This window comes from Leopardus geoffroyi, chromosome A1 (assembly GCF_018350155.1).
Source record: "Leopardus geoffroyi isolate Oge1 chromosome A1, O.geoffroyi_Oge1_pat1.0, whole genome shotgun sequence".
Classification (NCBI taxonomy): domain Eukaryota; kingdom Metazoa; phylum Chordata; class Mammalia; order Carnivora; family Felidae; genus Leopardus; species Leopardus geoffroyi.
In genome coordinates, this window is record NC_059326.1 from 204,562,620 (window position 1) to 204,588,623 (window position 26,004).

General features: G+C 42.8%; 1 protein-coding gene across 3 annotated transcripts in view; it reads right to left on the reverse strand.

The window, feature by feature from the left end:
* Positions 1-26,004, reverse strand: part of NIM1K (NIM1 serine/threonine protein kinase) — a 66,720-nt gene that overhangs the window by 9,526 nt on the left and 31,190 nt on the right. For all 3 annotated transcript variants that reach the window (XM_045438768.1, XM_045438776.1, XM_045438785.1), the window contains exon 2: positions 7,346-8,372. In XM_045438768.1, the coding sequence (XP_045294724.1) occupies positions 7,346-7,637 (292 nt within the window). In that variant the 5' untranslated portion in view covers positions 7,638-8,372. The remainder of the gene's footprint in view (positions 1-7,345; positions 8,373-26,004) is intronic.

Here is a 26,004-nt window from a genome sequence, read left to right on the forward strand (position 1 = left end):
GAGACGTGGGTGAGGCCCCGACACGTATGCGTAATGGATGTGTAAAAGTACGTACGACACAACATGTTCCGTACTCTGGGTCTCCTCCCCCCACCCCCAGACGTGCTCCTCCTACAGTCTCCCCAGTTTCAGTAAACGGAAACTCTATTCTTACACTTGTCAGGACCAAAACCTTTGAGGATTTGACTCTTCTCTTACACCCCACTTTGAATCTGTCAGCAGATCCCTACTAGACATAGCAGAATCCAGCCGCTTCTCAGCATTCCACTGCTAACTTCCTGCTCCAAGCCACCACTAATCTCTTGCCTGGATAACTGGCACAGACACCTACCTGATCTCTCCTTTTCTGCCTTTGACCCCTCACAGTCTATTTTCAACAGAGCAGCCAGGGTGATCCTATTAAAGCATAAGCCAGATCGAGTCACTTCTATGCTTGGCTCCAGTTTCACTCAGAGGAAAAGCCGGAGTCCTTCCTATGACATAATGACCCCACATGATCTGGTCACTGCTGTCCCATGGCCTCATCCCTCTGGCCCTTCCTGGAGTACTACAGTCACACCCCCTCCTTAGGCTTGCTACCCCCTCCACATGACCACTTCTCCCCCACATCTGTGGGTGGTGACCTTCTTTCAGGTCAGGGATCACCCCCTCAGTAAGGCTGTCCCTGCCAACGTATCTAAAATGTGGCCTTCTCTGTTCCCTATCCCCTTTGCTTGATTTCCTTCTTATCACTCACCACTATGTAACATAATGAATATTTTCCTGACTTATTTTTGTCTGTCTCTCCCCAGTAGAATGTAAGCTTCAGAGCACATATTGTTGTCTATTTTGTTCCCTGCTGTATTCCCAGTCCCTAGAAGAGTACCTGTTACACAGCAGGTGCTCGACAAATATTTGTGGAATGAATGCTCTGATCTAACCTCACAAGAACCCAGGGTGAGGAATATCATCACAGAGTAAACTCAATTTGGCACTTTGCTTTTTCATGGACTATTCTGTTCCATGCACCTTCCACGTTACTGTAGACTCTTCATTAATCCTGATTTTTAATGGCTGTGTAACCTTCTATCCAGTGTATATGCTCTCATTTGCCTGGCAATTCTTATATCATTGGATCACATAAGGGATTTCTAGTCCTTTGCATGATAAATAACACCCGCAATGAGCATTTTTTGGTTCCAGTATTTCCAATATTGGACCTATTTAGGATGGATTCACCAAAGCCGCTTTAAACCGTTTTTAAAATAAGAAAACAAGCTTTAATTGCTGTTTTAATGAATGTGTTCAAGAGGAGGTATCATTTCTTTAAAATCCATGAGCCTTCTCTATGAAGCTTTACTCTAGACTGAGTTAGTCCCCAGTCCTGTCCGCCAGGAGGTGACAACAGAGAGGACTTACCAGAGAGTACTGCCATGCATTGCTCCCTCTAAAATCTCTTCCCTGCCCCCACTGGGTTCTCATGAAGAGTTTTATAGTAACTTAAGTTACCAAATATTCGTTGAATGTTTAGTTGAATGTTTACTATTTATAACCCATGTGGGGAAATTCTAAGGATCAAAATGATACAATGACACCAAGGAGCCTGTAACCAGAACACCCAAGATTTTCGCTACCCCCTGGAGGTGTTAAGCCCCAACTCTTTATTTCCCGTTCCTACTTTCCCTCAGGCTCCAGGGTGGCTGTTAGACTCCATGACCTTCATGTTCCCCCAAATCAGTGCTTCCAAATCTTCCCTCTCAAATCTGCTTCTTTTTCTATAGTCACTACCCACTTCTGAGTTGCTAAATAAATGGGACCCTGGGGATCATTTCAATACCTCTTCTCCCTTCCTGCTCTCACCCGTGCAACTGACCACAGGGTTTTCCAATATTCTGAAATATTTCTCAAATGCATCTCCTTCTCTCCATCCTTCCTGTCACTTCTTTAGTTGAGATGGACATCATCATTCATCTGGACTATTAGACTAATACTTTTTCTGACTTCCCTGACTCTTGTCATGCCCCAACTTCAATTTGCTTTCCTCACTGAAAGTTGATCATATTAATCACTTTGTATTAATTGTTTGCTTAAAGCTCTTCGGTGGCTCCCCAATACCTAAATGACAAAACCCAAATGCACAGGAAGACTCTCCATGATCTAGTCCCTGCCTGTGTCACCTTCTGCATCCCCCTTGCCGAATTCCTTTTAAATTTCCAAATACTCCCCTCACTAGCTCATACCTCCATGCGCTTCATAAACCTCTAGGCCTACTGCAAGCCTGTCCCGGTCAATGACCCTTTCCTGCTCCCCTTGAGCACAGCTGAACACACCCATTTACCTTACTCTGCGGCCACACCTTCCAGTCATATCCCATCTCCAGTACCTGCTGTGAGTTCCTAATAGGCTACCACCATATTGTACTCGACTCTGTAAGGCCCAGAACAAAATATCGGTACGGGAGTGTTTATTATATTTTTAAAAAGGAAGGTGAGGGGGCATGAATAAACTGATGAATAAGTAAATTGAGAGAAAAGAAGAAAGGGTTCTAGAAACATGAGACTAGAGCAACACACAGGAAGACCAGGGAAGAAGAGGTCAGGAGGGGCAGCAACAGAGAAAGGGACAGGCACCCGTGGCCTCATTTACTTTTGTTTGTGACAACAGATGGAACATAAAATATTCAGAGGCTGAGTGCATCATCTCTTTTGAGAAATTTCTAATCAGCTTAAAAGGGGACTCATAGCTCTGCCCTATCAGCTTGCAAGACCCAAGGGAATCTAAGCTGTTAGCTATAAAAATAAACTCCAGCCAACAGGGGCCTCCACTGGAGCCTTCCTTCTAGAGATCCAAAACAGCTGGTGCCCTTTGAAAACGACTGTCCTAGGAGCTGCCCCACCCCCCGCCCTCCCCCAGCACTGAAACTCTCTGCTTTCCTGGGAATCTCCTCCATTGTCTTGTCCAGGCTGTCCCCATTGCCTAGAAAGCCTGATAACAATTCCAGGCCAGCTGGCTTTGATGGGGACCATACTTACACAATCACTGTCCACATTGTACAATCTGATGTGGCTGGGCAATGGGACAGCTGTTTGAAATTCCCAGCAAAGCTTTCTAAGCCACTTGCTGGTAAATCTCCTTCCTCTCTCAGAGGTAAAGATTTGGAAGGAACGTTGCTTCTCTCTTTCTTTTCCAGTCAGCTCAGGGTGGCCAAATGTCCCTCCTCCTTTCCTCAGGCCAGTTCTTCGGATCCCTGAGACTCCACTTCCCAGTACCTGAACCACCCTCCTCTTTCCTGAGCCTTGCCTGTCGTTGCATCTGGGGGCTCCCCCTGCTCCCCCGCCCAACCTTTCAGCTCCCTTCATTCTCACCTTCCTGCTCCTTCCTGACCGGGGGCCCACCGAAGGCAGAACCACCCAAGAGAGGCAGGGCGTGGAGCCAGGACGAGCCCGTTACAGGATGGGCCTACCAGTGAGGCCCAGGATTTCCTTTTCTGTCGCTCAATTACCTGCCATTACGTTTTCTGTTGTTCAAACTTGCTTGTTGAACTGATTTTTCCACACCCTGTGCTTTTGGCCTTCATCCCCCTCTTTTGCACATATGTCCCATAGCCAGAGGGTGACACTGAACCTTTGACAACAGGGCTACTCTGTGGTGGGTCAGCACTGAGGAGAGCATGTCAGTGAGGCCACTGAGGCACCCAACTTGCACAGCAGAAAAATGCCGTGTTCTCTGAAACTCAAGGAACTAGAATTCAGTTAACTTTGTAATACAACAGACAAGAAGCCTTCGGCATTTGAGCAGGAAGTCACCATGTAAATGCCAGTTGTTGCTGTCATGCGTCTTCTTCTGCCCTCCTTACTTAACAGCCTGTCTGCAGACTTAGACGCTTGCTAAGGGCTTGCGCTGATTTCTGTGCTTAGCTGCTTATCGGCTCTGGCGGATGTGTCCGTTGATTTGCTGTGCTCTCTACTCTCCCCTCTCAGAGACACTACTTTGGACCTCAGGCTCTGCTGAGAGAGCCGTGGGACCTGTGGCCCTAGAGGCTGCAGCTGACCCGATGCAGGCGTGCCCTTGAACTCAGTGGCGGCCTGTCATCGGTTGGCGGGTGAGCGGTCACATTCTCTCTCCTCAAAATTTGAGCTGTCATAGAATGAAACTAGTGGTATGGAGACGGGTAATAAAGCTGGGACATCATGTAGACATGGAACTGGCAACAGCCATTCATGGCCATGCGTCTTCCGATAATCATGCAGAGAAAGCCGCTCTGCAGAAGGAAGTATAGAGAGGCAAGACTTTCATCAAGGGAAGCAGAAATGAGCAACCACGAGCCCCAGAGAAAGAAGAGATGGAGAGTGTGATATCTTGAGACCCGGCTCTGCTTCCCTGCTGTGGGCCCACAGAATTCCCCTCGTACACACAACAAGCTAATCTGAGTAGGCTTCTGTTCCACGAACCCAGCTATGGGTGACTCGGCAGGCCTAAAGAACAGAGACTTTTTTGAAATCAGACTAATAATAGCATCTGATGAATGGTTAGTGTGGCTCTGTCTAGGCACATGGTAGATATTCAGTGTGTTAGATTTTTAAATTTTACTCATGAAGAAATTGAGGCGCAGGGGGGCCCGGGTGGCTCGGTCAGTTAAGTGTCCCACACGACTTCGGTTCAGGTCATGATCTCACGGTTTGTGAGACTGAGCCCCACATCGGGCTCTGCACTGACAGCGAGAAGCCTGCTTGGGATTCTCTCTCTCCCTCTCTCTCTGCCTCTCCCCGGATCCTGCTCCCTGCCCCCTCAAAATAAATAGGTAAACATTAAAAAAAATTGCACAGAATGATAAAGTAACTTGTTCTGGGTCACACAGAAGTAAAAAGAATAATAATCCCACCCAGGTCTCACTGATTCCAAAGCCAGTGTCTTTCCACAATATTCACTCCATGCCCTTCTGCTACTTAATGACACGGCTCTCACTTAGGCACCGTCTGAACAGGGAGAAGGGCCGGCAGAAAGCAGGCTGCAGGAAGAACCCGTGTCACTTCTGGGACACGCGGGAGGGCTAGATGAGGTCCGTGTTTCCCAAAGTGGAGCCGGTAACACTCACGGGGCGCAAAATGATTTTTGTGCATGGAAACCGCCTTAAATGGCACTGATGCACAGCATAAAAACACTATTCCTGCTTCAGTTATTCTTGAATTCTCCTAATTAAGGCAAAGAGAAAGTCTCAGATCGGTTTTTGGAATGTTTTACTTTTTTGTTACTTGGCGGTTTTCCTTTAAAACTTTGTGGAAGTTCCTAAGAGACTAAATTTTAAAAGTTCTCACCATACACAAAAAAATCCTAACTACGTGAGGTGACAGATGTTTTAAATAACCTTACTGAGGTAATCATTTTTCAATATATACAGACATAATAAAATCACTGTGGTGCATATTTTAAACCTACCCAATGTTATATGTCAATTATGTCTCAATAAAGCTGGGCAAATACATAAGTAAATAATAAATCTTTTAAATTTGTTTGCATCATATCTGTTTTTGCCATTACCTTCTATTCATAGCAAGTGACGTTGGTTTTTCATTATTTAAATAACATTACATTTCCTTCCGAAGTAAGTTTATTTAAGTAAAAAAATCGAGTTGCACCAATGATAGCTACCCTTTATTGAGTGGCTACTATGTGCCATATACTTTGTATACGTTTTTTCTAATCTTCCCAACAATTCTAAGGTAAGAATCATTATCCCTATTTTATGGCTGAGGCAACTAGGGACCAAAGAGTAAGTGCCTAGGAAGGGACTGAACCAGGACCTGAAACAAATTCATCTGATTCTGAATCCCTGCTTCCTCACCACTGGAATCTAACACCTGAACTCACACCCAGGAAAAAGCTCCAAGTTGGCCCCATCTGGGAGCCTTTGCTCAGCCTTTGCCCCGTGGCCTTTCTGAGGCGCTGGACATGCTCTCCTTTCTGAGTTCCTCCCCTGTTTTGCCTTTACCCAACTTCTCTTCTCCCCTTCCTAATCATGTCTTCTCTCCCAGTTTCTGGCCCCTCGTCTCCCTGTGTCCCCTTTGTCTCTCATTCTTGCTCCAGACCACTGAAAAGCAACACATGTCCCAATTAGATTCGAGTTGCAGCACTAGACCTACTTTTGTGGATAAAGTCAGCACTGTCACTGTCGGCTGAAGTACTGTCATTTACCCAGGGAAGCAAGGTGAGTAGCCGAGATGTGAGGATGTGAACCCAGATGCTTGGGCTCTGAGCAAGACGGCAGGAGACTTGGAGCTCCAGTGACTTGGGACTATGTATGTGTGCACATGTGTGTATATGTGTTGGGGGGTGGGGGTGACTTTTCTATAGGGGCCAAACATAGAGATGGAATTGAAAGTTGGAGCAGAAAAGAAAATAAGAGTCAACTCTAATATGAGAAAAGAGTGACACTGGAGATAGGGTAGCAGGCTGGGCCTATGGTGAGAACAGGTCAGTACAGTACTCTCAGGAACAGGATAGAGTCCATGGGCTTTAGGAAGTTGGTAAATTATATCAAGTCACAAATGTTATTTTCCTGCCTTACAACTCCGTTATGATAATCTCTAGGCTTCAGCTAAGTTACACGTGGCATGGGGGAGAGTCCACACTGGGCTGGGCCAACAAAGGGCTGCCGGGCTCTCTGTAGAGTTCTTCCTTGAAGCCAGAGTCGTGGGCACTGCTGGTCTGGGGTCCTGAGTGTCTGGATCCAAGGAAACATGGGTCTTTGCTAGACGGCAAGGAGCCAAGCAACAACGAGAACTAGCACAGAGTAGACTGAAGCAGAGAAGGTCCTGAGATCAAAAGCCTTTCCCCCAAAGGTAACAGAAGTAGCAGCCTCAGGTGAGGAGGGGAGACTGAACCCTGCTAGCTACTGGCAGTGGTGACCTGGGAGGCCTCCTGTGCCATTTGCATTGACACACAAACACAAACAGAAGTGATAAATAAGGACTTGGAATATGAGTTTCCTGGGAACCAAGCCCTACCCCACCCCACTTCTCCATGGCCTGACTGGACACAGTCCCCTCAACGTTGAGTGAGCTCATCCACACGGTACGGTGGGAGAGGTTTTAGAGTCAAAATCCTCCGAGATTGAACTGCCAAAAACCACATTTGACTTCTTTGGATCTTAGTTTCCATATCTCCAAATGGAAATACAAATCCTGACCTCACACCATTACTGTGGAAACCAACTGAGGTAACAATGGAAGGCATGTGGCACAAGGCTTGCGCCCAGCAGGGCCACCGTAATGTCGCTTCACCTGCTTCCCTGGCTTTGGCCTCCTAACCCTGTCCCCACACTAGGTCCTGATACCACAGGAGACAATCCAGGAAGGTCAGATCCTACCTTTAGTTAGGGAGTGAATCCCGAGCTTGACTTGGGAAAAGTTCCCACTTCCAATTTCCCCTCGGATTCTGTAGAAGCCAATACGTTTCCCCAGCGTGATCTCTCTCACCACCTTCTCATCTTGGGACATGTCCTGGGTCAGCTTCTCGAAGGGTGTCAGCTGGCGGGGCTGCCCCTCCTCATCCTCCTTGCTGCACTCCGTCTGACAGCCACTTTCCACGCTATCCCGCCGCTCCCACCTGGCATAGTGGGGGGTTACCAGGCCGCCTCCATTCACGTACACTGCAGTCATCGTCCACCCCAGGCTCACATCTCCGTCTCGGCCAAGGGCACCAATCGAAGGCAGGCTTGGGGAGCAGTGCCAAAGGCCCCGGGGATGGGAGATGGGAGTTAGGGCCTGCCAGAGCCCCGTGTCTGTGATAGCTGGCCTGCAGATCCGGGTAGGCTCCTTGATGAGCAGACCCCTTCTTGGTCTGAGGGGGGCAGAGGCACACGGGCCAGCAGAGTCTGCCCAGCCAGGCCAGGAGCCACCCACCTCACTCAAGACATTTCCCACCTTCCCTCACGTGGCACTTCCCAGCTCTCACTGTATAGGCCCGCACATCCAGTTACCATAACCACTCTCCTGCTCAGGCTCCAGGAACTTTCTGGCCCACCATGCGGTCTGATGCTCTGTGGAAGGTGGCTGCGTCCCAAGACAAAGCCTCCAGTTTGCTATTTCCTTTGATGGCCGGAGAATCTTTCATTGTGGTGTGTAAGAGCCCCGTGGAGGCCCCTGGGTCCCTGCTGCTGGCGTTCCCTTCTGACCTCCTTCATTTTGCACTTCTCCTGCTGGCCAGCCTCAGGGCCCCCGAGACCCAGTGATCTGGACCCTAGGAGAGTGGAAACTTGCAAATCAGCCTTCTGGTCACACGGGCTGCCAGAGAAGGATTAAATCCCTGCAATGTCACTTTAGCCGGCCTTTATTTAGATGAGGCTTCCTCTAAGCCGTGAGCTGTCTCAAAAGTTTGGCAGGTGCTGATTCACCCTAAGAACAGAGAATAAGAAAATTTATTAGCCTACGCCAATGTACTGCACAGGATTTATAATGAATGTGAAACTGCCTTGTAAGCATTGATCTAAAAAGAAAAAAAAAAAGCACTGTACAAATTTCAGTTATGACTGTCAGTAGTAAATGCTTGATTATAGGTGATTTAGTAAGAAGAAAATGTACACACACACTCCTCAATCTACTCTTTAGAAAAGCGCTCACAGCCTGTAAATAGTTTTAGCAAAACTATTTTTCTGTTTCTTGATGTTTAGGAAATATGCATGTTGCCTTAAATTGCTTTAAAGCCAGACTTTTAAAATAATGATATGGCATTAATGATGATAAAGGTTTCCTATTAATATCAGTTTTCAAAAATTCTTACATTGATTCAAAGAACAATGTTCTTTACAATTTTTCCTATATTGGTTGTTCCCACTCTTTTTTTCTGTGCCATTTGATGACAAAGGATAATTTTTCTCCAAGCTTATTTTCTGGGTATTTCTAATCAGGTATTAGCCTCCAGGCCCAACAGCTCATTCTGAAGGTGCAGAAACAGAGGATAATGTTATTGGAGGGTAAAAGTCTATGGCATCCTCAGTGATAAGAAATACTGTCCAGTGTGAATATCTTCATGACTTTTTCTCCTGCATCTTTTAGTAAGAAATAATTACTTTCTGAATCCCTACTGTGCTTTGTGCTTTTTTCCAAAATGTCTTATCGCCATGAAAGTGGGCACTGGGTTTAATTCATCTGTATTCCCTGCTCCCCTCCTCTCTCCCTCAGCATGGAGCACAACGTTTTACATAAAGAAAGTCTTTCCCTATTAAAATAACACTAGCATTCTTCACAGAGCTAGAACAAATAATCCTAAAATTTGTATGGAACAAGAAAAGACCCCGAATAGCCAAAGCAATCTTGAAAAAGAAAACCAAAGCAGGAGGCATCACAATCCCAGACTTCAAGCTATACTACAAAGCTGTAATCATCAAGACAGTATGCTACTGGCACAAGAACAGACACTCAGATCAATGGAACAGAATAAAGAACCCAGAAATGGACCCACAAACTCATCTTTGACAAAGCAGGAAAGAACATCCAAAGGAATAAAGACAGTCTCTTCAGCAACATTGTGCTGGGAAAACTGGACAGCGACATGCATAAGAATGAACCTGGACCACTTTCTTACACCATACACAAAAATAAACTCAAAATGGATGAAAGACCTCAACGTAAGACAGGAAGCCATCAAAATCCTTGGGGAGAAAGCAGGCAAAAACCTCTTTGATGTTGGCCACAGCAACTTCCTACTCAACATGTCTCCAGAGGCAAGGGAAACAAAAGCAAAAATGAACTACTGGGACCTCATCAAAATAAAAAGCTTCCACACAGCAAAGAAAACAATCAGCAAAACTAAAAGGCAACTGACAGAATGGGAGAAAATATTTGCAAATGACATATCAGTTAAAGGGTTAGTATCCAAAGTCTATAAAGAACTTATCAAACTCAACACCCAAAAGATAAATAATCCGGTGAACAAATGGGCAAAAGACATGAATAGACACTTCTCCAAAGAAGACAGCCAGATGGCCAACTGACACATGAAAAAATGCTCAACACCACTCATCATCAGGGAAACACAGATCAAAACCACAATGAGATACCACCTTACACCTGTCAGAATGGCTAACATTAACAACTCGGGCAACAACAGGTGTTGGTGAGGATGCCAGAAAGAGGATCTCTTTTGCACTGCTGGTGGGAATGCAAACTGGTACAGCCACTCTGAAAAACAGTATGGAGGTTCCTAAAAAAACTAAAAATAGAACTACCCTATGACCCAGCAATTGTACTACTAGGTATTTATCCAAGGGATACAGGTGTGCTGTTTTGAAGGGACACATGCACCCCCATGTTTATAGCAGCACTATCAACAATAGCCAAAGTATGGAAGGAGCCCAAATGTCTATCGATGGATGTAATGGATAAAGAAAATGTGGTATAGGGGTGCCTGGGTGGCTCAGTCAGTTGAGCGTCCGACTGCGGCTCAGGTCATGATCTCATGGTCTGTGAGTTGGAGCCCTGCATCGGGCTCTGTGCTGACAGCTCGGAGGCTGGAGCCTGCTTCAGATTCTGTGTCTTCCTCTCTCTCTGCCCCTCCCTCACTCATGCTCTGTCTCTCTCTGTCTCAGAAATAAACATTAAAAAAAAATTAAAAAAAAAAGAAAATGTGGTATATATATACAATGGAGTATTACTCGGCAATCAAAAAGAATGAAATCTTGCCATTTGCAACTACGTGGATGGAACCGGAGGATATTTATGCTGAGTGAAATTAGTCAGAGAAAGACAAATATCATATGACTTCACTCATATGAGGACTTTAAGAGACAAAACAGATACACTTAAGGGAAGGGAAACAAAAATAATATAAACAGGGAGGGGGACAAAACACAAGAGACTCATAAATATGGAGAACAAACTGAGGGTTAGGGGAGGGATTGTGGGAGGGGGGGATGGGCTAAATGGGTAAGGGGCATTAATGAATCTACCCCTGAAATCACTGTTGCACTATATGCTAACTAATTTGGATGTAAATTAAAAAAAATTAAATTAAATTAAAAACAGTCTTTGCTCAATGTGTGTTGAACATGATTTTTGAACTTGAGCATTCTGAACCAAAAGCCTGAGTGAACATAAGAGATTGTCTTGGGAATGTGAATTTCCAATTCTGTTTGATAATATCACATTATTACAATTAAGTACAGAGTTGCTTACATTATTACTGTCGTTAAGTATGGGGTTGCCAAATAAGCTAAAGACAGGAAAAGAGTAAAATGCCACCCAGCTCTGTTCCTCTTTTTGCACAGGGAGAGAGGAAGCTGGAAAAAGGATAAGGGATAGAGGTTTAAAAGGGGCCAGGTATTAGGAACCACACACATCTCTAGATTAGGGTCTGATTACAATGTTTTTAAAATGTTAAGATAAGAGATCCTTAATTAGGTTTAAGAAAATCTAGCCACTCGTTCTTTTTTTTTTTTTCAGAAAGAGAGAGAGAGAGAATGAGAGCACAAGCAGGGGAGAGGGGCAGAGGGTGAAAGAGAGAGAATCCAAAACAGATTCCACACTCAGCATGGAACCCAACATAGTGCTCAATCCCATGACCCTGAAATCACCACCTGAGTTGAAATCACCAGCCAGACACTTACCTGACTGAGCCACCCAGGTGCCCCTAGTCACTGGTTCTTAAGCTTTCTGGGATCACACTCTCCTTTGAGATTCTCATGGAATCTATGATCCTATCCCCAGAAATAAACAGCACGCACGTATAATTTGCATCCAATTTTAAGGGGTTAACAGACCCCCTGAAATCCATGCTCAGACTAAGAATCTCAATGCAGACGGAGCGGCACTAGATCTCCCCCAATCCCTGGCAGAAAGTTACCACACAGATGACAAGTGGAGTAACATGAATTATAATTCTGAAATTATAACTCTAGCTTTACCTACATAAAGAGAGTAGGGATTTTAGACAGGAAGCAGTGCTTGATCACCTCCTGTTCCAGCAAACTCTATGAAGAACTTGGCTTGGTGTCCTTCCTGGGCCTTTCATGCAACTCCAGAGCACCTCACCGCTCTGCAGTGTCTGCTGCTGACCTACTCGTACCCCAACTAGATATGCACCTGGAGGGAAAGGACCTGCACCTTATTCTATTTCCCAGAGCTCAGCACATTGCCTGGCACGTATCTGATAAATGTAGACGAAGAGGGAATGCATTAATTTACCAATTTATCAACCATTACATTTGGATATGATTTAGTAGAGGTAAAGATTTTTATTTAGAAAATAATAACGCTATCCCAAGATTTACTTGAATTATTTCAGAAAGCTTATTTCAGTCCATACTTCCGAGGTCACAGCTAACCTCTCCCAGCTGTTAGGATTCTGGGCCCAACCTAGTGTAGGTGAGAGTTTAATGGGAATTCCGACATCCCACGGAGAATTACCATAGGGCTGCTTAGAAATGCAAAATCTTCCTTCTCCTTGCCCCTTCCAAAGGATCAGCTCTCCTCAGGCACCCACGCCACACCCAGGTCTCCTGGAACCTACTCTCTGACTCCCCAAGCTCGGCCATCTCTGCTGGTTCTCCCGTCTCCTGATTTGGGCTCTGTATCTTGAACCCCATTCAGGCCTGGGATTTACAATTGGCTTTTAGGCTTGCTACCCTGATTAGCTTCAGGTGCCCCCAGGAATTGCTCCTCTTTCTCTTCCTAGTTCGACAAAAGAAGGTCAGACTCAGTTGTCAGGTGTCAGGCGTTATCTTGCATAACACACACTCTACCTGCAAATTAAATTTCTTGCGCAATGACCTTAAGACCAATTGTCTTTCCACAATGGTGAGGGAGACAGTCTTCTGTTTATATCAGATAAAGAAATTTTGCAATTTTAAAAATGTTGCCATGGGTTTGTATTGAGGATGAATTGCAACCTGTTGAAACAAGCTGCAAGCTGACTGGAAAAACACAAAATAAATTCCAAACAGACCACCTGAGTAAATGTAAAAAAATGAAACCATAAAAGACTAGAAAAAAAATTTTTTTTATGATCTCAGAGATGGTCAGAAAAGAAAACATTAAATTTGACTACATCAAATGCTTACTTTCTGTTTGCTAAAAGGTAACATAAACCAATAAAGCAAATTAAATGAGAAACTGGTAGGAAAAGCTTTCCAGCAAGTATGACAGACAAAGGCCTAATTTTTAGATAAAGAATTTTTTACAAATTGATTAGAAAAATGCCAATATCCCCAAAGAAAATGATAAAGAACATGAGCAGACACTGCATAGAAAATACAAATGGCTCTAAAATATAGAAGATGCTCAACCTAGGGGCGCCTGGGTGGCGCAGTCGGTTAAGCGTCCGACTTCAGCCAGGTCACGATCTCGCGGTCCGGGAGTTCGAGCCCCGCGTCGGGCTCTGGGCTGATGGCTCAGAGCCTGGAGCCTGTTTCCGATTCTGTGTCTCCCTCTCTCTCTGCCCCTCCCCCGTTCATGCTCTGTCTCTCTCTGTCCCAAAAATAAATAAACGTTGAAAAAAAATTAAAAAAAAAAAAAAAAAAAAAAAAAAGAAGATGCTCAACCTCACTTACAACCGAGAAATACACATGAAACTGCATGGAAATTAGATTTTTTTACAAAGAAATTTGGAAACGACAAAAACATTTTTGGTAATGTCCCGGCAAGATAGGGTTTGGGGACACAGGGACTCTCATCCATTACATTCATTACTACTGTGAGTCCACGTGCCTGGAGGGCGATTGGGCTCTAGCTCTGAAAGCACACGTGCATATACCCTTCACTTCGGGGAGTCCCCTTCTGGAGTTTATCTTATGCACGCTGCACAAAAATATGCCTATTTCTAATATGAGGATTGAGAGACTGATACTCACTACCGGCTTGCTTTGTGGCAAAAGCTGGAAATTGTTTACGTGGCCATCAATAGGGAACAGGTTAAATCAATGATAATACGTATATAATGGATTGCTATGCACTTGTGAAAAAGAATGTGTTGCAATCTGCAAAATGTCCTGTTAAGAAGACAGAAAAGTGTATGTAAATGGGATAGCAAGAATGTAAGAGGGGCGCCTGGGTGGCTCAGGCGGTTAAGCGTCTGGCTTTGGCTCAGGCCATGATCTCACAGCTCGTGGGTTCAAGCCTCACGTCGGGCTCTGTGCTGACAGCTCGGAGCCCGGAGCCTGCTTCAGGTTCTGTGTCTTCCCCTCTCTCTCTGCCCCTCACCTGCTCGTGCTCTGTCTCTCCCTGTCTCTCAAAAATAAATAAACATTAAACAAATTAAAAAAAATAAAAAGAATGTAAGAGAGAGGAGACAATATCTAAGGAACTGCCAGGAAGTACTGCATCTGGGGAAAAGAACTGGATGGACAGCTGGAGGGAGAGAAAGGTGTACTTTTCACTATTTACTCTTTCATATGATTTACATTTTTTCCATGTGCATGTATTTACACTTACAAAAGGAAACAGTTTAAAAAATGTGATGTGTTGCCATCTTACACAATAGGTTTGCTTTCCTTTGGTTGTGCAGGGAAATCATTATACCTAATTCTCTTAATATCTAATGGATTGCTTTTAAAATCAAAACATAATTAGGAATTCTGGTTCAATACAGGAAATTTTACCCTTCCATGTATTTCTATTTCCTTCCAAACACCCACAGTAGGAATAGGAGGCAGAAGGGTATAAACTCACAAGGACAAAGAGAGTAAGAGAGAGGAGAGCAGCCAATGTGAGATGTCAACGTGTTTTTGCGGGGTAGGAAAGCAAACTGAGGAGCGGGGAGTGATTTGGCAAAGACAGTGACAAAACCCGCAACCTCCATCTCGTTGGCATGCCAGTGAGATTTGAGAGTCACCTTTCTGAATGCTCAGAAGATTTCAGACCAGGATAGACCAAGTGCCTCCACGTTTGGGGGCATGAAGCAGACAAAAACATGATGGGGATTGTTTGAAATGTGGTGCAATTAGAGTCCCAGCCCTTTCCCTTTTCAAAGCCAGATTGTTACTTTCTCCTCCTATCCCCAGCCCAGCTCAGGAATGCAAGGCCCAGGCAGGACAGAGGGTTCAGACTCTGCTTTGTGGGATACACCGGCCCCTTCTTCTCTCTGCACCCCTGCACTCTGAGCTCCCAGAATGGAGGGAAACAAGCATATAATCTTCCAGGCACGGGATTCCTCTTCCCCCCCCGCTTGTTGTTTGTTTGTTTGTTTGTTTGCTGATTAAGTAAACTCTACCCCCATCGTGGGGCTCAAATTGACAACTCTGAGATCAAGAGTCACTGTACTACTGACTGAGCCAGCCAGGTGCCCTGGATTCCTCTTTTCGATAAACCAAACAGCTCAAGAGAAAAGACCTCCTGAAACCAATATACGCAAATTCTTCAACACAAAAGCCGCCTGACCACCTGCCATGCAGTCCCCCAGGTGCCAGGTTCCCTGGCAGGCAGGGAGCTTCCAGTCAGATTTTAGGGCCTTCTGCTTACAATGCATGTCCAGCCAAGAAGGACCAGGCACCTGAAGAAAGGCTCCGAAATGAAAGAAAGAAACCATGCCCAACTAAAACGACAACAACCAAAAGGAGCTGGAAGGGAACAGCAATGCAGGAAGGAGGAGACCAAAGATAAGACATTGCATCCATAAAACCAGGACGAAATGCTAAAACAGACAAACACAAGCCCTCAGAGAACAAGAAAACTCTTTTGGAAAGGGAAATTAAATATTTCAATTGAAGATTTGCAAAAAAAAAAAAAAAAAAAAAAAAAATCTAGAAGAGATGAACAATAGAGAAAAAAGAAAATTTGGCAATCCATTTAGAAAGTCCAACATCTGGGGCACCTGGGTGGCTCAGTTGGTTGAGTGACCGACTTCGGCTCAGGTCATGATCTCACAGCTCGTGATTTCAAGGCCCACGTCGGGCTCTGTGCTGACAGCTCGGAGCCTGGAGCCTGCTTCGGATTCTGTGTCTCCCTCTCTCTCTGCCCCTAACCCACTCGCATCCTGTCTCTGTCTCTCTCAAAAATAAATAAATATTAAAAAAAAGTTTTTAAGAAAGTCCAACATCTAATTATTAGAATTCCCAGAGTCACACTATTGTGTCCCCAGTAAAGTAAGACATATGACTCCTATTGTACTCGAATTGCCAACAAATTTCTTTTAAAAAAAAAATTTTTTTTTCAACGTTTATTTATTTTTGGGACAGAGAGAGACAGAGCATGAACGGGGGAGGGGCAGAGAGAGAGGGAGACACAGAATCGGAAACAGGCTCCAGGCTCTGAGCCATCAGCCCAGAGCCTGATGCGGGGCTCAAACTCACGGACGGCGAGATCGTGACCTGGCTGAAGTTGGACGCTTAACCGACTGCGCCACCCAGGCGCCCCAACAAATTTCAAAAATAGTAATGAATGAGGGAAAGCTCCAGATTCCCAGATATTCCAATACAATAAAAAAGTGGAAGAAAAAATCTAACAGAAACATAAATCCCACTTGGATATGTGTATAATGAATACTCGTTTTTATTTTGCAGAATGTTTTTTTTTTCCCTAAAGACTTTTCTTAGATGTTTGGAAGTAGAAATCCTGACTGCAGGTCGTGGGCTTGCTACAAATAGCTTACATTTACATTACTTTCTAGTAGTGGCCCAAAATGTCAAGTTACATCATGCCAAAAATATGCAAATGATGGAAATGATGACATATCTAGTTGTGGATGAAATCTTCCTTTTCTCAGATGCATTTGCTAAGGGTTTTCCCTTTTGCCCATTTGATTTCGACCAATGTTTATGAAAGCTTAGAAACCCAATCAGCCAAAAACATGAAGTCACATCACTGTAGCTCAAAGCTTCCGGAGGAGGCAGATCGGTCCTTAATTATTAGCTTACTGCTGTTGCATAGCAATGCATTAAGATTAAAGAAAACTGAACTTACTTAGTAATTCATGCTCTTGACTTGCAACCCACTGCGAAGAGTAAATCAAAGAAAACCATCTGGCCTTTGTTCTCTTTGTCTGAGTTTAAATTACAAAACTAGGCAAGGCTTTCTGAGGACCTTTTCCCCTGGCTGGCAAGGGCAGGCACTGGTTTGCTTAGAAGTAAAGCTGGGTTTTCTGTGCGACAACTGGCTGCACTGATAGCCGAATCCCACGTAATCCTTCTCAGGCATGGTGCATTTCTGGGAGAACCTTTAGCAAATAGTTTGCTTCACTTATTATTATTATTCTTAATGTTTATTTATTTTTGATAGAGCATGAGCAGTGAGGGGCAGGAGAGAGGAAGATACAGACTCTGAAGCAGGCTCCAGGCTCTGAGCTGTCAGCACAGAGCCAAATGTGTGGCTCGAACCCAGGAACCGTGAGACCATGAACGGAGCCGAAGTCAGAGGCTCAACTGACTGAGCCACTCAGGTGCCCCAAATAGGCTTCATTTAAAAAATATATTTTACAACTTAAAAATCATCTGCACTGTCTTCGCTTTTGCTCTTAGCTCTTTATTTCTCAACACACATGTCAAGATCTCCATGGGGAGCAGTTGGGAAATTTTGAAGCAAATGGAAAATCAGTATGAACTGGGTGTGCCCTACTGATGAATAGCAGAGCTGTTCTTAATACTACCCCTTGCCCTGCTTGACATCCCAGGCTACTTTGCCAGCCACTCAGCCCAGGTCTCCTCCATTCCACGGACACCCACCGTCCATGGCCAATCCACCCAGTCTGACGAGCTTATGACATCAGCTCTTCTCCCACAGAATTCTACCACACTTGAGGTTCCCTCAGCCATCAAGGTCAATCTCAGCCACCAAGGTCACAGACTCAAACACCTAGAGGGCCATGCAGGTGTTCTATGGGGCTTAGTGCAAGGCCCATGCCTTCCACAGTGCCCAACTCGGCATGACAAGGAAGCCCATACTCAGTTTAAGCCAGAGAGGCCATGCTAGAATGCAGGCTTACTTTTGCTTGGTCTTTTGTTAAAAGCAGCTGGAAACCAAGAAATATTTGGTGAACTTTCTTAATTTTTAAACGGTAGATTAAGTGTGTGAGTTTGTGTGTGTGTGTGTGTGTGTGTGTGTGTGTGGATTAAATATTTTTAAAATACTGTGTGGCCAAGTGAAACTGAACCATCAGGCCAGATTTGGCATTCAGGTTGCCAATTTGCAGTCTGCTCTATGTTTTCTAGGGACATCACCAGAAGAAAAGGGGAGGGTCATCCAGAGGTCCACAGTCAAGGTCACCTGGGAATGGCACAGATATCTGCATTAGTAACTTACAGTCTTGTAATATTTAACACACACACACACACACACACAGTGTTTTATTTATTTGTTTGTTTAATGCAGTGTCCTCGAAGTTTATTTAGCCATGTAATTCATTCCCCAGAATATCTTTTTGTCATGGGCATTTTTCTTATAATTCTGACCTCAGAGTTAGACAAAGCTATAAAATGCTCAACTGTCGGTTAAAATATCTGTAGGAATTTGGGTCCCAAGAAGATTAGTAAAACTATTCAGTATAGAACGAAACAGAAAACAAATTTGTTGAGTTTAATCCACATAGCCGACTGGCTTGGGAAATGCCTGTCTCTGTGACATCTAGAATGACATAGTAGTTCCTCAGTGATCGAGTATCTTTTAACTCTGGGAAGATTTATCACTAAAAACTGAAATGTTTAAGAGACTCAAATCCCATAGTATTAGTACTTTTGTTTTGATGATGTATAAAACTGGCATTTTATGTACTTGTGAAGAAAATTTAGCAGAATAAAGTAAAAAAAGTTTTGTGATGCTAATTTTCAACGAAGAATTGAATAATTGGTTTAGATTTGTGGTTTTGAGTTGGAATTTTATTGTTTATAAATAGCATTGGACTGTATTTAAGAAAACATAAGGTTTACCCTGTTTAGATGTTTAAGTCATCTATACTAAAAAAATTATTAGTATTTTGGAAATTTTTTGTTAATCATATAAAATGCTTTATTTAAAAGGAAATGAAATAAATTATAAATGCAGTTTAAAACGTTTAAAAGGTTTAGGGGCGCCTGGGTGGCTCAGTCGGTTGAGCAACCGACTTTGGCTCAGGTCATGATCTCACAGATTGTGAGTTCGAGCCCCACATCGGGCTCCGTGCTGACAGCTCAGAGCCTGGAGCCTGCTTCAGATTCTGTGTCTCCCTCTCTCTCCGCCCCTAGCCCACTCACATTCTGTCTCTGTCTCCCTCAAAAATAAATAAACATTAAAAAAAATTTTTTTAAAAAAGGTTTAAAGTTTTAAGTGGGCTCAAACATAAATCTTTAAAAATAATTGTTAGATGAGAAGTTGGACCACTTTCTTAGACCTTGCACAGAAATAAACTCAAAATGGATTAAAGGCCTAAATGTGAGACCGGAAACCATAAAACTCCTAGAAGAAAATATAAGGAGTAATTTCTTTGACATTGGCCTTAGCGACATTTTTCTAAATACAACTCCTAAGGCAAGGGAAACAAAAGCAGAAATAAACTGTTGGGACTACACCAAAAGAAAAAGCTTTTGCACAGCATAGGAAACCACCAACAAAACAAAAAGTCAACCTACTGAATGGGAGAAAGTACTCACAAATGATATAAATGATAAGGGTTTAAGATCCAAAATATATAAAGAACTTATACAATTCAACACCAATAAAAACACGAATAATCTCATTAAAAATGGGCAGAGAATCGGGGCTCCTGGGTGGCTCGGTCGGTTGAGCGACCAACTTCGGCTCAGGTCATGATCTCACGGTTTGTGAGCTCGAGCCCTGCATCAGTCTCTGTGCTGACAGCTCAGAGCCTGGAGCCTGCTTCAGATTCTGTGTCTCCCTCTCTCTCCGCCCCTAGCCCACTCACATTCTGTCTCTGTCTCCCTCAAAAATAAATAAACATTAAAAAAAATTTTTTTTTAAAAAAGGTTTAAAGTTTTAAGTGGGCTCAAACATAAATCTTTAAAAATAATTGTTAGATGAGAAGTTGGACCACTTTCTTAGACCTTGCACAGAAATAAACTCAAAATGGATTAAAGGCCTAAATGTGAGACCGGAAACCATAAAACTCCTAGAAGAAAATATAAGGAGTAATTTCTTTGACATTGGCCTTAGCGACATTTTTCTAAATACGACTCCTAAGGCAAGGGAAACAAAAGCAGAAATAAACTGTTGGGACTACACCAAAAGAAAAAGCTTTTGCACAGCATAGGAAACCACCAACAAAACAAAAAGTCAACCTACTGAATGGGAGAAAGTACTCACAAATGATATAAATGATAAGGGTTTAAGATCCAAAATATATAAAGAACTTATACAATTCAACACCAATAAAAACACGAATAATCTCATTAAAAATGGGCAGAGAATCGGGGCTCCTGGGTGGCTCGGTCGGTTGAGCGACCAACTTCGGCTCAGGTCATGATCTCACGGTTTGTGAGCTCGAGCCCTGCATCAGGCTCTGTGCTGACAGCTCAGAGCCTGGAGCCTGCTTCGGATTCTGTGTCTCCCTCTCTCTCTCTGCCCCTCGCCGCTCATGCTCTGTCTGTCTCTGTCTCAGAAATAAATACACATTAAAAAAATTTTTTAAAAATGGGCAGAGGACCTAAACAGACATTTTTCCAAAGAAGACATACAGCCGGAAAGTAGACATATGAAAAGATGCCCAACATTGTTAATCATCAGGGAAATGCAAATGAAAACCACAATGAGGTATCACCTTACACCTGTCAGAATGGCTACAATCAAAAGGACAAAAATAATAAGTGTTGGCGAGGATGTGGAGAAACAGGAACTCTCACACACTATGGGTAGGAGTGTAAATTGGTGCAGCCACCGTGGAAAACAGTATGGAGTTCCTACGAAAACAGAAATACCATATGACCCAGTGATTCTACTATTGGGTATTTACGTAAGGAGAACAAAAACATCGATTCAAAAGGATATATGTGCCCCCAATGTTTATTGCAGCATTATTTATGTTAGCCAAGATTGGAAGCAATCCAAGTGTCCATTGATAGATGAATGGATAAAGAAGATGTGGTACATATATACAAGCAATAAGCCATAAAAATTACTAAGCCATAAAAAAGAATGAGATCTTACCATTTGCAACAACATGGATGGACCTAGAGTGTAGAATGTGAAGTGAAATCAGTCTGACAGAGAAAGACAGATACCTTATAATTTCACTTACATAGGGAATCTAGCAAAACAAAACAAGTAGACAAGAGCAAAAAGCAGAAACAGATCCATAAATACAGAGAACAAATGGATGGTTGCCAGGCCGAGGTGGTGAGAGGGATGGGCAAAATGGGTGAAAGGCAGTGGGAGATACGGTGTCCAGTTATAGAACAAATACGTCACAGGGATAAAAGGTACAGCATAGGGGATATAGCCAATAGTGTTGTAAAAATGTGTGGTGACAGGTGGTAGCGACACCTGTGGTGAACATAACATAAGGTATAGACTTGTTGAATCCCTATGTGCTACACCTGAAACTAACGTAACATTGTGTGTCAGCTATAAGTCAATTTAAAAAAAATCAAAGTTCTGGGAAAAAGCGTTGTTAGGTGAAATGATATGCCTGGAATTTCCTTCAAAATAATCAGGAGTGAAGGGAATAATGGCAATTTAAATGAAACAAGACGGGTCATGAATTGATCACTTTCAAAGCTGCATGACGAGCACCCAGAGACTTATCACATGCTTTGCACCGTTTTTGCATCTGTTTAAACTTTTCTATAATGCGCTTCAGAAAAAGATTGCTACAATCCACTAGATCAAAAATACATTCGTAGTTTTAAAATGTTAGGTATTTTACAACAGGTGACAGTGCCAAAAGGATGGATGGATGCGTAACACGACAGTCCTACGATGTGGGTCCTACGATGCGGGGGGTTGTCATTCTCTTTTCATACATTGAAGCAAAAACAAAAAACAAAACGAAGCCCTAGGAAAGTTAAAAAAGCTAATTGTGCAAACAGACACATCAAAGGTGCTCAGCATCGCCCATCAGGGAACCACAAACCACAAGTACAATGAGATGTCACCTCACATCTGTCAGGATGGCTAAAATCAAAAGCACAAGAAACAATGAATCTTGGTGAGGACGTGGGGAAAAAGGAACCCTTGTGCACTGTTGGTGGGAACGTAGAGCGGGGCAGCCAGTGTAGAAAACAGTATGGAGGTTCCTCAGAGAGTTAAAAGTAGAATTACCCTACAATCCAGGAATCACACTACTGGGCATTTACCCCCAAAACACAAAAACACTAATTCAAAGGGATACACGCACCTGTATGTTTATTGCAGCATTATTTACAACAGCCAAATTACGGCAGCAGCCCAAGTGTCCATCAATAGATGAATGGATAAGGAAGAAGATATGGTATATAAATGCAATGGAATATTACTCAGCCATAAAAAATAATGAAATCTTGCCATTTTCAATGAAATGGATAGAGTTAGAGAGTATAATGGTAAGTGAAATAAGTCAGAGAAAGACAAATGCCATATAATTTCACTCATATGTAGAATTTAAGAAATAAAACAAAGGGGAAAAAAAGAGAGGAAAAAAACCCAAGAAATAGATTGTTATCTATAGAGAACAAACTCATGGTAACCAGGGGGAGGAGTGGGGGGGGGGGGATGAGGGAAATAGGGAAAGGATTAAAGAGTACACTTATTGTGATGAAAAAAATAAAATGATAAAAAAATGGAAATATGCATTTAAGTAAAAAGAGAGAGAGAGAGAGAGAGAGAGAGAGAGTTGCCTTTGATGTCCTGATTATTAACTCCATAAGAGTGGAGTCTATGTAAGTAAACCTTATAACATGTGGAACCAGGAATTTCAAACACATAGGGAAGAGAACATTGTCATGCTCCAATCAGGACATAGCAGAAACCCAGGGCCTTCCCCATAAAGACTTCAATCTCATACATAATTCATTTCCAAGCACAAATCTTCCCATCTCCTCTGAGGGAATATGGCAGCCTCTAAAGAAATAAGGAAGGACATTAAGGCACAGGGTTGAGTAAGGCATAGCATTAAGGTACAGAATGGAATCATGGATTGAATCACACCAGAAAAACAAAATGTAGTCTTCGTTTCCTCAGAAATAATGAATTTAGGAAACAGTGTGCGAACATTCATGCCTATTTGCAGCTTATCGTTTATTTTTAGGGGTCTAAAAATATTTGCAAGTCAAAGCAGACATTGCTCTTTTGCTGCCTTAGAACTTCCTTCAACTCTGATGTAGTATGTTCACTGAGAAGCAGGGAATAACATTTGAAGGATGGCCTTAGGAGGTGATAGGAAAACATTGTTCTTCTCTATCTGAGCAGAACTCAAGAAGGTCTGTCATGACAGGAGGCTGAAGGGCTACGGTCTGGGAGGGAGAGAATAGTGTTCCAGAAGAAAAGCTCTTACTTTTACCATATAAAAAGTTCAGGTGGATTTGAAACCTTTATCACAAGCCTCCCATACCTCATAAGTGATCCCTTCACACAGTATAAACAACAAATCCAAGAATTCTTAAATAAATTCTTAAATATTTAATAAATAAATTCTTAAATATTCATAAATATACCCAGTAGTGGAAGTAAATGAGGGGTAGTGATGACAGTAAACAGGAGAGAAGTTATTGAATATAAAAAAGTGAACCGGGGGTGCTTGGGTGGCTCAGTCGGTTAAGTGTCAGATTTTTGATTTCGGCTCAGGTCGTGATCTCACGGTTTGAGAGTTTGAGCCCCGTGTTGGGCTCTGCACTGAGAGCATGGAGCCTGCTTGGAATTCTCTCTCTCCACTTCTATCTGCCCCTTCTCGAATCCTGCTCTCTCTCTCTCTCTCTCTCTCTCAAAATAAACACACTTTAAAAACTTAAAAAAAAAAATGACCTGGGATGGTGTACAATAGCAATCTGCACTAACAGAATAGAGAATTAAAAAAACAAAAATCTCATAGACATGGAAATTTCCTATGTAATTGACATGGCATTCCAAACCGCTGGCAAAAGATAAATGATTTAGTACATGATGCTTGTGGAGACTAACCCAAAAGTGTCTCAGGTAGGCGTTAGCTCATCCAACACCCAAAATCCTCCAACAGATGTCTCCATTCTTCGATATTCATATTTTCTTAAATTAATATAAAGTGCCATGCAGACTAACACAGAGGCTCACATCTTTTCCAGTAATATTACTACCCTAAGACCCATACATATAGAAATTCTAAAGTCACTGTTGGGTGTTTAGACATGCACATATGTATGTATGTATGTATGTGTCCACAGAAAAAGTATTTGCATATTCACAGTAAAAGATCTGGACTGAACTAGTGGATGACAACCCGAAGGGGCAGAGTAGTGAAGGGAGGGTATGGTAGAGGCTGTGAGTTGTCCCATCTCTATTGGTTCTTTGTTATGGCACTGATTCTTAGCTCTGACCCACATCAAAGTCACTATAGAGCTTTTTTTAAATGGGTAATCCCAAGCCCTGCTCCCAAAGATGCTGACTTCATTGATCTTGAGAGAGGGCATGGTTTTTTGTCTGTTTTTAAGTTTCTCAGGTGATTCTATTGCATAGCCAGCTTTGAAAAACACTATTCTATGACAAAGTTCTGTCTGGGAACACTGCTATCCAACTGATATATTTCCCAGTCTCCCTTCTAGTTTGGCTTGGCCACGTGTCTGAGTTCTGATCTTGAGCTGTGAGCAAAAGCGATAAATGCCATACCAGGTTGTGCCTTTAAGTTTCTATCTATCATCTTTCTTTTTCTCTTTCTTTCTTTCTTTCTTTCTTTCTTTCTTTCTTTCTTTCTTTCTTTCATCTCTATTTATTGAGAGAGTGCAAGCAGGGGAGGGCCTGAGAGCGAGGGAGGGAGAGAATCCCAAGCAGGCCTGGCATGGAGCCCAACACTCACGGCCATAATCAAGAGTTGAACATTTAACTGACTGAGCTACTCAAGCGCCCCCAGGTTGTGCCTTTAAAAGGAAAGAAACATGTCATTCTCCTCTTCATTTTTCCCTTCTTCTTGTAGGTTGGAATATGGATATGACAGTGTAAATGGAAATAGCCATCTTAGACCAAGATGGAAGCCATGAATTGAGAATGGCAGAGCCACAAGACAGGAGGAACCTGGGCCTGCAACACTACACAGCCACCATATCAGCCCTGGATTGCTTACTAGTAGATTTGGTTGTGAGAGAATTAAGATTCTACCTTCTTTAAGTCTCCGTTGTTTTGACCTTTGCTAAAGCAACTTAATGTTTACACAACCTAATGTTATATAATGTTTATAATGTTTACAAAATGAACTTGTTTCATTTCTTACTTCCTAGGTTTCTGTATTGTTTGAATGTTTTAGAACATGTATAATTACTTTAAAAATTAGAAATGTACATATCTATAGATAGAAAGTACCTGGGTCAAGGAGAGAATAAGAACTGCAGACGTCAGATACTGGTTTTCTGATATCCCAAAATATTCCAAATTATTTATACTTTCATACACAGAAAATTGACAAATATTTATTGAGGACTGGTCATATGAAAGAAACTAAGGTTATATGAATAACTGTGTTGCTGTTTTTAAAAGCACCACATTTACTTAATTTACTTATGAGTAACAAATTAATTTCAACAAAACAATACCATCTATACTTTTCAAGTAATATTGTTAATCTAAATTTCATTGGTTTGAAGTTTTGTTTGTATTTAACTTGATAAAATTTGTTTTGCTTCACAGCTGTATATAAGCTATAAGGAAAAAGACTTAGGGTTAGAAAGAGATTAGGGTCTAGACCTTCCCACTAAATGCCTGTGTGACCTTAAGCAAGTCCTTTCCCCTCTCTGGGCTTCAGTTTCTCTACTGGCAAGTGAGAGTGATGGACCCCATGATGTCTACAGAATCATTCCTTGACCTGAGATTCTTGATTTTAACATAGGAAAAAAGCCCTCCTGAAGTCCAAGTGTCACATTGCCCCCTTCTGGACCTTTGTAACATTCACCTGAATGAGATTATTAAAAACCCATAAGCCTACATGATGATACTGAATATATTTTAGTCCAACTCCTTC